Genomic DNA, 17005 nt, shown 5'->3' on the forward strand with positions numbered 1-17005 from the left:
CTGTCATTCCAACAGCACATTTCCAGGGCGCTTCTATAGCAGGGAGCTTGTTTAGAACAGTGCAGGTGTAGCAGGCCTGTCTATACTAAAGAGATGCTAACAGGTGCTAACAGTGCAGGTGTAGCAGCCCTTTCTCTACTAAACAGGTACTAGCAGGTGCTAACAGTGCTGGTGTAGCAGCCCTGTCTCTACTAAAGAGGTGCCAACAGTGCTGGTGTGGCAGCCCTGTCTCTACTAAAGAGGTGCTAACAGTGCTGGTGTGGCAGCCCTGTCTCTACTAAAGAGGTGCTAACAGTGCTGGTGTGGCAGCCCTGTCTCTACTAAAGAGGTGCTAACAGTGCTGGTGTGGCAGCCCTGTCTCTACTAAAGAGGTGCTAACAGTGCTGGTGTGGCAGCCCTGTCTCTACTAAAGAGGTGCTAACAGTGCTGGTGTAGCAGCCCTGTCTCTACTAAAGAGGTGTTAACAGTGCTGGTGTGGCAGCCCTGTCTCTACTAAAGAGGTGCTAACAGTGCTTGTGTAGCAGCCCTGTCTCTACTAAAGAGGAGCTAACAGGTGCTAACAGTGCTGGTGTAGCAGCCCTGTCTCTATTAAAGAGGAGCTAACAGGTGCTAACAGTGCTGGTGTAGCAGCCCTGTCTCTGCTAAAGAGGAGCTAACAGGTGCTAACAGTGCTGGTGTAGCAGCCCTGTCTCTGCTAAAGAGGAGCTAACAGGTGCTAACAGTGCTGGTGTAGCAGCCCTGTCTCTGCTAAAGAGGAGCTAACAGGTGCTAACAGTGCTGGTGTAGCAGACCTGTCTACTAAAGAAGAGCTAGCAGGTGCTAACATCAGGGCTGCCAACTCTCAGGCATTGGCCGTGAGACACGCATTTCAACCATTTCACACGCTCTCACGCCACACCTTGTATATCTCACGCTGAAAAGGCAACACCAACCATGTAGCCCTGCTAACGTTGTAAACAGTAACGTACGAGGCAAAAAAAAAAAATGGAGGTTGGCCCCCTAAAATACCAAATCTCACTCCAAGGTTTTTGGAAAAGTTGGCAGCCCTGTAACAGTGCTGTTGTAGCAGACCTGTCAACTAAAGAAGAGCTAGCAGGTGCTAACAGTGCTGTTGTAGCAGACCTGTCAACTAAAGAAGAGCTAGCAGGTGCTAACAGTGCTGTTGTAGCGAGGAGCAGCTCTGTTTCTACTAAAGTGGAGGTAGCAGGAGCTAGCACTTGACTTGAGTACTACCGTTGAACACTTGGCACTTGATTACTACTAGTGAACACTAGTGCTGCTGCAAAACATTTATGTAACCGTTATATCGTATTCCACTCATGGATGGTTCCCTCACCTGCTGTCTGAGCAGGATTCAGTGTGAACTTAATTCTTCCAGAAACCAGTCATATAGATCAGCTATGCTCTCCTGGCCTCTACTCTCCTGGACTCTAATCTCCTGGCCTCTAGTCTCCTGTACTCTACTCTCTTGGCCTCTAGTATCCTGGCCTTAGCCAGACCTCAGGTCTGTTGTCTCTATGTTGGCTGTGTACTGGCATCAGTGATCGAGCAGCTCAGGTGAACTAGCGTTTAGAAGGTCTTGTTTCTCGTCTCTGACTGAGGGTTGATTTCCTAAGCTGGTATAGAGTTAACCAAGCTGTCACCTACCTGTTTTCTACAAACAAGGTGAAACAACTGTATTCTTTATTTCTTTTTCTGTCTTTCTATCTCTCTCTTTCCCCTTTCCTTCCTTTCTTCACAGATGAGTGTTCCATGTTGCCCCAGAGTTCCACGTTCCTCCCAGGGTTCTATGTTCCCCTCAGGGTTCTATGTTCGCTTCAGAGTTCTGTTCTGAGTGTTCTGTGTTCCCCAGGTTCTACCAACTGCGTGCCAGTATGAAGGTTCCACCACGCGTGCCACACAAGGTGGAGGCCAGCCTGCTGCACCCCGCAGGTCAGTGATGGTGACCTCATGGTCATAACCCCTACATCACCTCTGCAGTCCTAGATCACCTCTACAGTCCCACATCACCTCTACAGTCCTACATCAGCTCCACAGTCAAACCCTGTGATATGAGCTCCAAGCCCCTGGTTATCTGCTGTCCCAGTCCCCAGCACACTGGCTGCTATACAATCTGCATGTTTCAGGAGGCAGAACAATGTTATTTAGAATCCTAAATGTTACCAGCTGATTAGGTTTATTCTAGAATGTCGCACTCATGCCCGAGCTGCTAACGCAGTATTCCGAACATTCCGTCCTTCTCTCCATCCCTCCTCCATCCCTCGTGTCCACGGCCCTCTCAGAGCTGCGCTCGACCCCATCCTGAACCAAAACTATAAAGGAATGGCAAGTATGTCTGCAGTAAAGCCGATTTAGTTCATTTGGCAGGAGGTGGACATGGCCTGGTTGAGCTACTCCTCACAACACTAGCTTTGTTTCCCCTCGCCTCTCCTCCCTTGCCAGCGCCTCTTAGCTCGTCCCTGCCCTGGGATGCCCAGTGCCAGGCTCTGTGCCTGGCCCCAAGCCCTTTCTGTATGTGCCAAGCGTAACAAAAGAACCAGTCACTGAAGATACAGGCGGGCAGCTTGGGAAGTCTCCAGTGTTGTTCTGGGTCGGGTAACACAGAGGGGATCTGACGGGCCTAGTCCTGGTCCTTTACCTGGGGCCGAGCTGAGCTCTTCCCAGGCTTAGTTCTTCCCAGGCTGGGAGCGCAGAGCCGTAAAATCCCAGGTTCCGTATGTCCGGCGCACTATGACCTACAACCCTAAAGTCCAACTTTACTTTTTTTTAAAGCAATGTTCTGAAGCCCTCAGTTTAGCTTCTGTAAGCCACCTAACCTTCAGTGAAGAACCGTGGAGGTGCAGTTCAGTGAGGGCTCCCCTCCTCCAGAGACAGCACCCTGTGATTGAGTTCAGTGAGGGCTCCCCTCCTCCAGAGACAGCACCCTGTGATTGAGTTCAGTGAGGGCTCCCCTCCTCCAGAGACAGCACCCTGTGATTGAGTTCAGTGAGGGCTCCCCTCCTCCAGAGACAGCACCCTGTGATTGAGTTCAGTGAGGGCTCCCCTCCTCCAGAGACAGCACCCTGTGATTGAGTTCAGTGAGGGCTCCCCTCCTCCAGAGACAGCACCCTGTGATTGAGTTCAGTGAGGGCTCCCCTCCTCCAGAGACAGCACCCTGTGATTGAGAAGGGACTTAGGTCTCAGTGAAGGCAGAGACCAGGCAGAATGCAGAAGCATAAATGGTTTTGTAGAGCGGTTAGGGTTAGCAGTTTGTAGGGCGGTTAGGGTTAGCAGTTTGTAGAGCAGTTTCCATGTGGTACAGTGAGAAGACTGCTGTTGGGTAGATGTTTAACACTGTGTTCTCTTCTCTACCCCCTCTCCTCTGCTATCCTCTCTTCTCCTCCCCTCTCCTTTCTTCTCCTCTCCCATCCCCCTCTCCTCTGCTCTCCTTTCCTCCCCCCTCCTCTCCCCTCCAGGCTCTGACCTGGCTTTTCCTGCCACCGTCCAGGAAGACGTCATCAGCAGCAAGACGTTTCAGATCCTGTACAAGAATGAGGAAGTGGTGGTCAACGACGTCCTGGTCTTCAAAGTCATGATGCTATTGGACGAGAAGAAGGTAAAGCAGGAAGTGGTACGATAGTTTCCATGGTCATGTGATCATGTGGTCGAGTGGAATCAGTTTTGTTGAGGAGAATCGCTTTAAGCTTGCTTTCCCCCACACACACACACACACATTTTATTCCCTCGCAAAAAAAATCTTCAGTTGAGATTACTGGTCTGTTGTGGAGGTTAATGTCTAATTGTGTGTGTGTTCATGTCTCAGGTGGAGGAGTCTCTAAATGACATGGACTTCCAGCTGTGCCTGGAGCTCTACTTCACAGATGGAGACTACTCGTAGGTGTCCCAGATGTACTCTCTCCAGGATGTTCTCTCTGTGGATAGGAACAGGCCCTGTCTACCTGCACCGGTGTCTGTTTTAGTGTTGCACGGCATACCGGTTTTGGTACCGTACCGTGGTACTGGCTTTTTAGGAACGGTACGATACTGGCATTAAGAAAAACCTACTTTTATGCGCTGGAACAGGCAGTTGAACCTCAGCGATAAAAGCTGCAGGCTAGTGTGTCTTCAAGAAAAGCGGACCTGCGTGTGATGTCACGCCTTTGCTCTGCTACATGCGGCCGGTTTTCGGAGAGTTCAGTTCCCCTGTTTCCCCTTTTGTGCGAGTGTTCTAAACCATGACGTTTTCTACTGTTGCTAGGTTGAGCTGGATTGGATTAAATACCATTGCGTGTGTTAGCTCATAGTATTGTCCATCAGCATTAGGTATATTTATTGTTGCATGTTAGTTCATTTGCAATCAAATACAGGCTTTAAGGTATAGAATGTTTTCCCCCCAGAGGTTTTATTGCTCAATCGTTAGTCAGATGTAGCCTACGCTAATTCTCGTGTTGCCGTTTTCAGAGTCTGAAACACATCTAATGCGTCCAGTGTAACCTACTGTAATTTACAGTAGGTTACTCCATTTCAAAAGAAATCATGTGTATCGTTTCAGTATAGAGTAACGCGACACTACACTTGCTATCAGCATCGAAGTCCAAATGTTGGTATCGTGACAACACTAGTCTGTTTGTAATAATACATCATGAAGGGATCCAGGCTGTTAGAGAGATGTTGGCTCCCCTCTCCTTCTCTGATCTTCGTTCTTCCCCCCTCCCCCCCTGTCCCTACCCCTCCCTCCTTACCCCCCCCCCTCCCCCCCTGTCCCTACCCCTCCCCTACCCCCCCCCTCCCCCCTCCTTACCCCTCCCTCCTACCCCCTCCCTCCCCCTGTCCCTACCCCTCCTCCTTACCCCCCCTCCCTCCCCCCCTGTCCCTACCCCTCCCTCCTTACCCCCCCTCCCTCCCCCCCCTGTCCCTACCCCTCCCTCCTTACCCCCCCTCCCTCCCCCCCTGTCCCTACCCCTCCCTCCTTACCCCCCTCCCTCCCCCCTGTCCCTACCCCTCCCTCCTTACCCCCCCTCCCTCCCCCCTGTCCCTACCCCTCCCTCCTTACCCCCCCCTCCCTCCCTGTCCCTACCCTCCCTCCTTACCCCCCTCCCTCCCTCCCTGTCCCTACCCCTCCCTCCTTACCCCCCCTCCCTCCCCCCCTGTCCCTACCCCTCCCTCCTTACCCCCCCTCCCTCCCTCCCTGTCCCTACCCCTCCCTCCTTACCCCCCCCTCCCTCCCTGTCCCTACCCCTCCCTCCTTACCCCCCTCCCTCCCTCCCTGTCCCTACCCCTCCCTCCTTACCCCCCTCCCTCCCTCCCTCCCTGTCCCTACCCCTCCCTCCTTACCCCCCCCTCCCTCCCTCCCTCCCTGTCCCTACCCCTCCCTCCTTACCCCCCTCCCTCCCTCCCTGTCCCTACCCCTCCCTCCTTACCCCCCCCTCCCTCCCTCCCTGTCCCTACCCCTCCCTCCTTACCCCCCCCTCCCTCCCTCCCTGTCCCTACCCCTCCCTCCTTACCCCCCCCTCCCTCCCTCCCTGTCCCTACCCCTGTCTCCTTACCCCCCTCCCTCCCTCCCTGTCCCTACCCCTCCCTCCTTACCCCCCCCCCCTCCCTCCCTCCCTGTCCCTACCCCTGTCTCCTTACCCCCCCTCCCTCCCTCCCTGTCCCTACCCCTCCCTCCTTACCCCCCTCCCTCCCTGTCCCTACCCCTCCCTCCTTACCCCCCCTCCCTCTCTCCCTACCCCTCCCTCCTTACCCCCCTCCCTCCCTCCCTGTCCCTACCCCTCCCTCCTTACCCCCCCTCCCTCCCTCCCTGTCCTACCCTCCCTCCTTACCCCCTCCCTCCCTCCCTGTCCCTACCCCTCCCTCCTTACCCCCCTCCCTCCCTCCCTGTCCCTACCCCTCCCTCCTTACCCCCCTCCCTCCCTCCCTGTCCCTACCCCTCCCTCCTTACCCCCCCTCCCTCCCTCCCTGTCCCTACCCCTCCCTCCTTACCCCCCCTCCCTCCCCAGGCCTGAGGAGCCCAGCTCCCTCCAGAGCATCAGCAGCAGAACACTGCGTCTCCACTTCAGCCTCCAGCGAGGCATCCACCAGCACATCAACGTCATGTTCGACTACTTCCACCTGTCCGTCATCTCCATGGCGATACACGCATCCCTGGTGGCCCTGCACCAGCCCCTCATCAGGTCAGAGCACCTGACACCTGAAGTCACCTAGCGCACAGGACAGGATTTAATGTACTGCACAGGACCAGCACATGATGTAGTGGACAGGACAGGAAATGACACAGTGCACAAGACAGGAAATTAACTAATGCGCAGGGCAGGTATTGACATGAACAAAATACGATATAAAAGCGCAGGAAATGACATAGAGGATGGGATATAATACTAGTGGGATATAATAGTACTTATTTAGCTGACACTAGGTGAGCTAAATTCAGCTAGCCTGACATTGCCAGACCAATTCACAAATGCTAGCTTAATACTACTGTGTCTCTCTGTGTGTGTGTTTGTGTGCGTGTGTGTAGTTTCCCACGGCCAGTGAAGAGCACCTGGCTGAACCGCAGCACTCCAGCCCAGAGTAAAGACTCGGTCATTCCTCCTCTGGAGAATGTGGTTTTTGGCTCCAGCTACGTCAAGCAGGTGTCCCCTGATGTAAGACAACCTTCAGACACACACACCATCCAGGGAAGAAAGGCTGTTTTTAAATCATATTTTCGGAAATGTGTTTTTGTGCTTTTTTAGTACATCGACGTGCTTGATTAGTCTTGCCTAGCACATTTGGAATGATGGAGCCTCCAAAAGATCAATCCACATCTAACGACATCTGGCCTTGGAGGAAGTTTCAAGGTTTAGCTAAAGCTAGTTAAGTAGGCCTCAGTGTAGCAGACCCAGCCAGGCTGAACAAGAGCTCTCCTCTCCCCTTTTCCTCTCTCTATCTCTCGCTCTCTCTTTCTCTCTCCCCTCCTCTCCCATCTTTCTCTCTCTCTCTTTCTCTCTCTCTCTCTCTCTCTCTCTCTCTCTCTCTCTCTCTCTCTCTCTCTCTCTCTCTCTCTCTCTCTCTCTCTCTCTCTCTCTCTCTCTCTCTCCCCTCCTCTCCCATCTTTCTCTCTTTCTCTCTCCCCTCCTCTCCCATCTCTCTCTCTCTCTCTCTCTCTGTCCTCTGTCTTTCTTCTCTCCTCTGCTGCTCTCCTCCTCCCTCTCTCTGTCTGTCTGTCTCTATCTCTTTCTCTCTCCCCTGCTCTCGCATCTTCCTCTCTCTCTCTCATCTTCCTCTCCTTTTCTCCTCTTCATCTCCCCCTTCCCTCCTCCTTACTTCTGTCTCAGGTTGATTAACACTAGAAGCACCAAGCCATTTTCCCTACTCATTGGTCAAATGACCCCCAAGTGTTCAGACAGGGAGTCGTTCCTGACACTTAATAATTGCTAGATGGCGCTTCTTGCACGGAGCTAAAGGCAAGGTCGGAAAATGAACGTTGCATGTTAAACTGCAGTTGGTCTATAGTAGCCCAACATTATCAACATTTTACAGTCAGCTGACTGATCGCGTTGTTGTCCCAAGTAAAAAGTATAAACACACAGGGACATCATAAACTGTCAATGGTCTAATTAGATCCAGTTATCCTGGATAAAAACAGGTAACGTTCTTAATTTATTGTCAGGACACTGTCCAAGAAGGCTATTGCAAAAATGAGAGCCAAGTTTAATTAGTTAGGATATTATATAGGCTTACTTGATGTTACATGCTTAGCCTTTTCATTTTAACAACTTTCGGAATGACAAGACAGTAGGGATGGTAAGATTCATCGGTGCTTCGGCATAAAAACTCACGATGCGATTGATGACGATGTGGGATGAAATCGCGATGCATCTTTTCTAACATCTTTGCATCGGTATAATCCGATGTATTTATATAGAATCGTGTGTAAGTAAACACCTTTAGTATTTAGAAAAGTGACCAAAGATTTGTGACCAATAATTTTATATTTAGATAGATTCCTCCTCTCTAACTGTTTCATATGCGCGCTCTCATCTCCACTGCTGTCAGTTTCCGATTCTCGTCAAGTCTCTCGGCCAAGTTTCGCGCAAGTTGGAGGCGTGTTCGAGCAAGTTTTATCATGGCGGAGGAAGAGTTACATGTTCCTACAAATTGCAATAAATCCAGGGTTTGGCAACACTTCGACATTTTCCAAAGAAAGATGGGCAATTTGACAAGACCCATGCAATTGGCAAGATATGTTGTGCCGCTATAAAGTACACAGGCAGCACGGCTAATTTAGGTAGTCACCTGAAGAGGCTACATGGTATTTGTGTGGAGACGTCTGCCTCCCCCTCGGATTCAACTATGGCTACAGTCAGGCTAGCTCCACTGGTACCCAGAGCAACAACAGGAAGCTACTCTCCGAGAAACAAATACCTGTTGTGTACAACAAAGTAAGACGAGAGATAGCTGAGTCATTGAGAAAAAGTAGGACGTATGAGTTCAATTTAGTGTGTGGTGTTATGACAGTGTTTACAGCAGGTGTGACTGCCAGTAATAGTTTACCCTTTTTTACATTCAGAGAACACATACAACAGGAAAGAAGGACTGGTTTAACCCTTGTGTTATCTTCGGGTCGTTCTGACCCATCAGTCATTGTGACCCACCGTCGTATTGCGACAACTTTACCGCATACAAAAACAAAGTGAAGCATTTTCTTTTAACCGTTGGGCTGTCTCAGACCCCCCACATTGCGAAGGTTAAAAGAAAATTATTTTTATTTGGTTTTGTATTGGGTAAAATTGGGTAAACACAACGATGGTTCGTTATGAACCTTTGGGTCATGTGACCCGAAGGCAGCACGAGGGTTAAGGCAAGGTCCAGGCCTGATTTGATTTTATCTTTTGTCAGAGACTATGTTTAATATGTGAAGTAAAACTTTCACTTTTTTAAAATTAATTTATTATTTGCTGTCTGACAAATAAATAAATCATAATGTACCATATTAAATTGCATAGCATCATATTCTTTCGCATCGCATCTTGTTGAATCGCATTGTGTCGAATCGCACTGCATCGCAATAGGGGTGAATCGTATCGCACTAGTAGTTGCTTGTATGTATCGTTAATGTATTGGATCGTTGGCAGTGCATCGAGATGTGTATCGCATCGTCCTCAGTGAGGGAGATGCACATCCCTTCAAGACAGGCATTGTATAATATACAGTGTTACCATACGGTTGAAAGTGTCTATTGTGGTTTTGTGTTGGTTATCAGCCTACAGTAACATTGAGACTCCATCTCCAAGTGTGGATGGCGGGTTACGCAAGAGCAGTAGCGCATGATGTGTAAAACGGAAAGTTGCATTTGATAAATAAAGAAGGTGGCCTCTCTACTACAACTAACCAGATACTTAAGAATATGTTTTGTTCCCCTCTACATCTGTGGACTAAATATAATAAATAGACTCATCTCGGGCAGTGCATTGTGCACAGGATTTCTTCTTTTGTTTGAGCTGGTAAACCGTGAATGCAACTTTCAGGTTATTTAAAAGGTGTGATATCCATTATTGTGGTGGCTGTTGTAATGTTAGGCAGGTAGTATTAGAAAAAGGGACCTTTGATTGTGAAGGAGGAAGTCGCTGCGAAGAGAGTAGAGATAATAAAGTGCGGCCGGCTGAATCAAGGAGTCACGGAGCCCAGTATTCTGTCTGTGTCTCTTAATTATTTGAATTAAACTAAAAAAACATTTTTACTCTACTGGGGTCTCTTTCCTGCTCAGTGCTTCCAGTGTTCTAATGGTGAGTCTGCAGAGTGTCAGTGCAGAGGATGAGTCCCTCGTGGACCCAGCATCATCCCAGTATCATCCCAGCATCATCCCAGCATCCTCCCAGCATCATCGCAGCATCATCCCAGCTTCATCCCAGCATCATCCCAGCTTCATCCCAGAGCAGCGTAGCACCTCAACAGTTACAGAGCCCTTTAGTTGAGCAGTATCTTTGAAGAGCAGCTAAACACCCAAACCTCTTTTAAACCCCTGTGGCTGATTCACGCATGGCCACACATCAATCCTGACCTGGATTCTGACCAGCATGTTTTGTTTATTCATTTGGTGGTAGATTTCAGGTATTTCGGCCCCTAGTGGTTGAAAGATGGAATAAATGAGTGACTTATGGAACGAGAGGCCTCATCAAGGTGCCCAGATGTAACACAGGTAGGGCTGTGGATGGTAACTGGCTGTGTTCACATCAAGGTGCTCAGATGTAACACAGGGAGGGCTGTGGATGGTAACTGGCTGTGTTCACATCAAGGTGCCCAGATGTAACACAGGGAGGGCTGTGGATGTTAACTGGCTGTGTTCACATCAAGGTGCTCAGATGTAGCACAGGGAGGGCTGTGGATGGTAACTGGCTGTGTTCACACATCACTCTGAGCATTTGAGGAAGCGCCACAATGAATATGATTGAAAATCCCTGCGAGCGGGCCAAGGTCGGGGTGTGTAGTTCCTCTTTAAGGGTGGCCTTTCCACATCTCTGTACTGCAGTGTCATGGTGTGTATACAGGATTCATGTTCATCTGAGTTGCAGGGAGGAGCAGCCTTGTGTCTCGACCGGCACACTGCTCAGTAAAGGCTCCTCCAACACTGACCTTTGTTGCCCAGCCAAGGACAAATGCAGTCGTAACAATCTGATACATGATGGGTCTAATCCATTCTTTATAGTCTGACCTTTCCATCATATCTCTGTGCTCTCCTCCCCTACCCCCACTCCCTCCCCTCCCTCCTCTCTTTCTCCCTCCTCTCCCTCTTCCTCTTCTCCCCTTCCCTCTCCTTCTCCTCCCCTCTTCCCCCTCCCTCCTCTCTCCTCTCCTCTCCCTCATTTCTCCTTCTCCCCCTCCCTCCTCTCTTCCTCTCTCCTCTCCTCTCCCTCATTTCTCCTTCTCCCCCTCCCTCCTCTCCAGGGTCATACGTTCTTGGTGTCAGACCAGTGTCTGCAGCATGCCTTCAGCCTGCACCACAGCCTGTGTGCCAGCCTGCTGTTGGCCTACCAGGGGCTGTTCTCCTACTTCTCCTCCGTCACCCAGGAGCTGCCCTCCTCTCACCGCATGGAGCTAGGTAGGCTGATGCATCCCCCTAGCACAGGCACCATTACCATAGTATAGCATAGGACCCCTTAGCATAGCATAGAATACCATAACATAGGACCTATCATAGGACCCCTTAGCATAGCCAGGGCCCTGAACACATTTGTCTGACCTAGCCTAGCTTAGCATAGCCATGGCCCCTAAAACACTAGCCTAGCCCAGCTAAACTTAGCTTAACTCCATAACACACTGTCCTAGCCTTAAAGAGGATCATATCACTTAAAAACCTTGTATACACTTCACTTCAAAGGCCACACACTGCGAATACCACTCAGTTATGTTGTTTTATGGTTTCATTTTTCAATTTTTAGTGTGAGTCTGCTTTTTGGTGTCACTGTTGCAGGTTGATTATTATTCAGATAGATTTTAACACCTAGACAATGACTAAGATATTATTTTGTTTAATAGATTAATATAGCTACCACCACTGACCTTTGTTTGTTATAATTATATATGTATGGATATACTGTATAATTATTAAAAGTATGTTCCATCCAGACAGACAACCTTCTAGACCGTTTCTGTTTTGATGCAGTGTTTGTTGCAGTGAAGTGCTGCTCACTGTCACATTGTGTTGCATGTCATTTGGTTCCCCCCATTTTGAACCCTCCTCGTTCCATCCAATCAGTATCTCCCTGACACCTGACAGCTCCCAGGAGCCTAGCCAGTGTACTCACTAACCTAGTGTGCTACCTAACCTAGTGTACTAACTAACCCAGTGTACTTAGTGGACTCACCTAGAGTACAAACTAATCTAGTGTACTTACTAATCTAGTGTACTTACTAACTAACCTAGTGTACTTACTGACTTAGTGGACTCATGTAGTGTACTAACTAACCCTAGTGTCATCACTAACCTAGTGTAACTTGCTGATTTCAAAAACCAGCTAGTGTACTAAAGATCCAGTGAGCTCTACCACTTGCATAAGCTGGTGGAATATAGCGGTGTTCTGGGTACTATTCCAGTACAGGAGCCCAGACACCTGAGATGAAGCAGACTTGAACGAGTCCCCATCCCCCACACACAAGCCTGCACACCACCCACCTACTCTGACTAGCCCCTCCTGCTGACTCACCCAACACCTAATGTGCATGAGAGGTACCATAGAATCCTGCCTCCCCCTTCACTCGCATAGGGCAGAGCAAGGTTAAACATGCCTATATGTACAATCCTACTAGCCAAGTCCAGCATGCAAGTCCTATATGAGAGAGTTCTCAGAAGACCCTATCCCAGAGACCAAAGACACGTCTCCATAGGTACGTCCCTCCCTCCCTCCATCTCTCCCTCCCTCCTTCCCTTGGTTCGTCCCTCCTGCCTTTCCTGCCCCCATTTTCTCCTTCATCATCCCTCTGTTCTATAGTTCCTGTCTGTTATCACTCCTGCTCACCTGAACCACTCTCCAGTCGCTCCTAACGAGCACTCGACTGACCCTACTGTCACACTCAGCTGTAGTGCACGCACACGCAAGCACGCGCACACGCACACACACACGCACTCACACGCACGCACACGCAAGCGCACAAAAACACACGCACGCACGCGCACACACACACGCACACGCACGCGCGCACGCACACACACGTGCGCGCGCACACACACACACACACTCATAGCTTCGTGGTTTTGTTTCTGTTCAGTTAGGTGATTCACATCATTCTGTCACAGTTATAGCACTGGAGACCTGGTGTGTCCTGTCTCTGTCCCACTGTCTGTCTGTCTGTCTGTGCATTCTACTCACCTGTCTGTCTGTCCCACTGTCTGTCTGTCTGTCTGTCTGTGCATTCTACTCACCTGTCTGTCTGTCCCACTGTCTGTCTGTCTGTGCATTCTACTCACCTGTCTGTCCCACTGTCTGTCTGTCTATGTGCATTCTACTCACCTGTCTGTCTGTCCCACTGTCTGTCTGTCTGTGCATTCTACTCACCTGTCTGTCTGTCCCACTGTCTGTCTGTCTGTGCATTCTACTCACCTGTCTGTCTGTCCCACTGTCTGTCTGTCTGTCTGTGCATTCTACTCACCTGTCTGTCTGTCCCACTGTCTGTCTGTCTGTCTGTGCATTCTACTCACCTGTCTGTCTGTCCCACTGTCTGTCTGTCTGTGCATTCTACTCACCTGTCTGTCTGTCCCACTGTCTGTCTGTCTGTCTGTGCATTCTACTCACCTGTCTGTCTGTCCCACTGTCTGTCTGTCTGTGCATTCTACTCACCTGTCTGTCTGTCCCACTGTCTGTCTGTCTGTGCATTCTACTCACCTGTCTGTCTATCCCACTGTCTGTCTGTCTGTGCATTCTACTCACCTGTCTGTCTGTCCCACTGTCTGTCTGTCTGTCTGTGCATTCTACTCGTCTGTCTGTCTGTCCCACTGTCTGTCTGTGCATTCTACTCACCTGTATGTCTGTCCCACTGTCTGTCTGTGCATTCTACTCACCTGTCTGTCTGTCCCACTGTCTGTCTGTCTGTCTGTGCATTCTACTCACCTGTCTGTCTGTCTGTCCCACTGTCTGTCTGTCTGTCTGTCTGTCTGTGCATTCTACTCACCTGTCTGTCTGTCCCACTGTCTGTCTGTCTGTCTGTGCATTCTACTCACCTGTCTGTCTGTCCCACTGTCTGTCTGTCTGTCTGTCTGTGCATTCTACTCACCTGTCTGTCTGTCCCACTGTCTGTCTGTCTGTGCATTCTACTCACCTGTCTGTCTGTCCCACTGTCTGTCTGTCTGTCTGTGCATTCTACTCACCTGTCTGTCTGTCCCACTGTCTGTCTGTCTGTCTGTCTGTGCATTCTACTCACCTGTCTGTCTGTCCCACTGTCTGTCTGTCTGTCTGTCTGTGCATTCTACTCACCTGTCTGTCTGTCCCACTGTCTGTCTGTCTGTGCATTCTACTCACCTGTCTGTCTGTCCCACTGTCTGTCTGTCTATGTGCATTCTACTCACCTGTCTGTCTGTCCCACTGTCTGTCTGTCTGTCTGTGCATTCTACTCACCTGTCTGTCTGTCCCACTGTCTGTCTGTCTGTCTGTCTGTGCATTCTACTCACCTGTCTGTCTGTCCCACTGTCTGTCTGTCTGTCTGTGCATTCTACTCACCTGTCTGTCTGTCTGTCCCACTGTCTGTCTGTGCATTCTACTCACCTGTCTGTCTGTCCCACTGTCTGTCTGTCTATGTGCATTCTACTCACCTGTCTGTCTGTCCCACTGTCTGTCTGTCTATGTGCATTCTACTCACCTGTCTGTCTGTCCCACTGTCTGTCTGTCTGTCTGTGCATTCTACTCACCTGTCTGTCTGTCTGTCCCACTGTCTGTCTGTGCATTCTACTCACCTGTCTGTCTGTCCCACTGTCTGTCTGTCTATGTGCATTCTACTCACCTGTCTGTCTGTCCCACTGTCTGTCTGTCTATGTGCATTCTACTCACCTGTCTGTCTGTCCCACTGTCTGTCTGTCTGTCTGTGCATTCTACTCACCTGTCTGTCTGTCCCACTGTCTGTCTGTCTGTCTATGTGCATTCTACTCACCTGTCTGTCTGTCCCACTGTCTGTCTGTCTATGTGCATTCTACTCACCTGTCTGTATGTCCCACTGTCTGTCTGTCTATGTGCATTCTACTCACCTGTCTGTCCCACTGTCTGTCTGTCTGTGCATTCTACTCACCTGTCTGTCTGTCCCACTGTCTGTCTGTCTATGTGCATTCTACTCACCTGTCTGTCTGTCCCACTGTCTGTCTGTCTGTGCATTCTACTCACCTGTCTGTCTGTCCCACTGTCTGTCTGTCTATGTGCATTCTACTCGTCTGTCTGTCTGTCCCACTGTCTGTCTGTCTATGTGCATTCTACTCACCTGTCTGTCTGTCCCACTGTCTGTCTGTCTATGTGCATTCTACTCGTCTGTCTGTCTGTCCCACTGTCTATGTGCATTCTACTCGTCTGTCTGTCTGTCCCACTGTCAGTCTGTCTATGTGCATTCTACTCGTCTGTCTGTCTGTCCCACTGTCAGTCTGTCTATGTGCATTCTACTCACCTGTCTGTCTGTCCCACTGTCTGTCTGTCTATGAGCATTCTACTCACCTGTCTGTCTGTCTATGTGCATTATACTCGTCTGTCTGTCTGTCCCACTGTCTGTCTGTCTGTGCATTCTACTCACCTGTCTGTCTGTCCCACTGTCTGTCTGTCTGTGCATTCTACTCACCTGTCTGTCTGTCAATGTGCATTCTACTCACCTGTCTGTCTGTCCCACTGTCTGTCTGTCTATGAGCATTCTACTCACCTGTCTGTCTGTCTATGTGCATTCTACTCACCTGTCTGTCTGTCCCACTGTCTTTCTGTCTGTGCATTCTACTCACCTGTCTGTCTGTCTGTCCCACTGTCTGTGCATTCTACTCACCTGTCTGTCTATGTGCATTCTACTCACCTGTCTGTCTGTCTGTCCCACTGTCTGTGCATTCTACTCACCTGTCTGTCTGTCTGTCTGTCTGTCTATGTGCATTCTACTCACCTGTCTGTCTGTCCCACTCTGTCTGTCTATGGGCATTCTACTCACCTGTCTGTCTGTCCCACTGTCTGTCCCACTGTCTGTCTGTCTGTCTATGTGCATTCTACTCGTCTGTCTGTCTGTCTGTCTGTCTGTCTGTCTGTCTATGTGCATTCTACTCACCTGTCTGTCTGTCTGTCTATGTGCATTCTACTCACCTGTCTGTCTATCCCACTGTCTGTCTGTGCATTCTACTCACCTGTCTGTCTGTCCCACTGTCTGTCTGTCTATGTGCATTCTACTCACCTGTCTGTCTGTCCAGCTGTCTGCCTGTCTCTTCCTGCCTGTCAAGCTGTCAGTCTATCTGTTTGCCTGCCTGCCTGTCTGTCAAGCTGCCTATCTAGTTGTATGTCTGCCTGTCTGTGACCCGTCTGTATGTAATAAGCAGTAGTCTCTCCAGGCCTCCACTAAACAGCAGTGTGTAGTAACGTGTCCAGGGCCCCAGTCTGACGTGTGCTCCTCCTCCCCCAGAGACGGTAGACGTGGAGGGCAGGCTGGCCGACCTGTGTGACCAGGTCAAGGTAGGATCCTCCATGCTCACCGCACGCACACAGCACGCATGTCATACATGATCATGATGATAAACTCATTTCCTGTGGGTCGTTCACCTCTTTACCTTTTGACCTCTGACAAGTTCTCCCTGTTGATTTAATAATGTTAATTATTATTAACATGCGGCACATGTAGCCTGTGTTTTTATATTGGTTGGTTGTTTAGGTTGTGTGTGTTTAATGAACACGTGTTCATCCATGTGCATGTCCGGGTGTGTGTCAGAGGCTCAAGGGTGCATGCGTGTGTGTGTGTGTGTGTGCGTGTGTGTGTTGCACGTCCGTGCTCCTGTGTATCCGTGGTGTGCTCGGCGCCCCCTGGTGTCTGACGGGGGGGCTGTGTCCCTGCAGCAGAAGGCAGAGAGCCCAGACGAGCTGGCGGAGCTGGTGAACATGAACCTGGCCCAGCTGTGCTCCCTGCTCATGGCCCTGTGGGGACAGTTCCTGGAGGTGGTGTCCCTGCAGGACGGAGTCGCCGCCCTGCTGGCCGTGGAGCACCACACCCTCAGAGTGAGAACAGCCAGCGCATCTCCACAGACGCTCATGTTGGTTAGGTCAGGTTAGGATGGAGTTTATTTAGTAGGGTACATATAAAGAACAACAATGACATATCAAACAGATCAGGCAGGGAAGTGATTTATGCACCATTTGCATGTTGCTTTGGATGAAAGCGTCTGGAAAAAGAATACAATTTAAAACTAGAGAGGGTACAATTTCTGGGGAAATTGTAGGGTGTGCTTGCTTGCGTCGGTTGGACAGGGGTCCGTTTTTTAATGACATTTTTACAACTGATATTTCTGTATTTTATATAAAAATGCATACTTATTATTTATAAAGATGACATAGAT

General features: G+C 49.9%; 1 protein-coding gene across 5 annotated transcripts in view; it reads left to right on the plus strand.

The window, feature by feature from the left end:
- fam135a (family with sequence similarity 135 member A) overlaps positions 1 to 17005 on the plus strand; it is a 44558-nt gene that overhangs the window by 11887 nt on the left and 15666 nt on the right. For 4 of the 5 annotated variants that reach the window (XM_062463009.1, XM_062463011.1, XM_062463012.1 and 1 more), the window contains 9 exons: positions 1853 to 1932; positions 3456 to 3595; positions 3803 to 3873; positions 5979 to 6152; positions 6497 to 6623; positions 10906 to 11059; positions 12268 to 12345; positions 16081 to 16130; positions 16512 to 16667. In XM_062463009.1, the coding sequence (XP_062318993.1) occupies positions 1853 to 1932; positions 3456 to 3595; positions 3803 to 3873; positions 5979 to 6152; positions 6497 to 6623; positions 10906 to 11059; positions 12268 to 12345; positions 16081 to 16130; positions 16512 to 16667 (1030 nt within the window). The remainder of the gene's footprint in view (positions 1 to 1852; positions 1933 to 3455; positions 3596 to 3802; positions 3874 to 5978; positions 6153 to 6496; positions 6624 to 10905; positions 11060 to 12267; positions 12346 to 16080; positions 16131 to 16511; positions 16668 to 17005) is intronic. The other variant, XM_062463013.1, reaches the window with a different exon arrangement.

Source organism: Osmerus eperlanus, chromosome 6 (genome assembly GCF_963692335.1).
Source record: "Osmerus eperlanus chromosome 6, fOsmEpe2.1, whole genome shotgun sequence".
Classification (NCBI taxonomy): Eukaryota; Metazoa; Chordata; class Actinopteri; order Osmeriformes; family Osmeridae; genus Osmerus; species Osmerus eperlanus.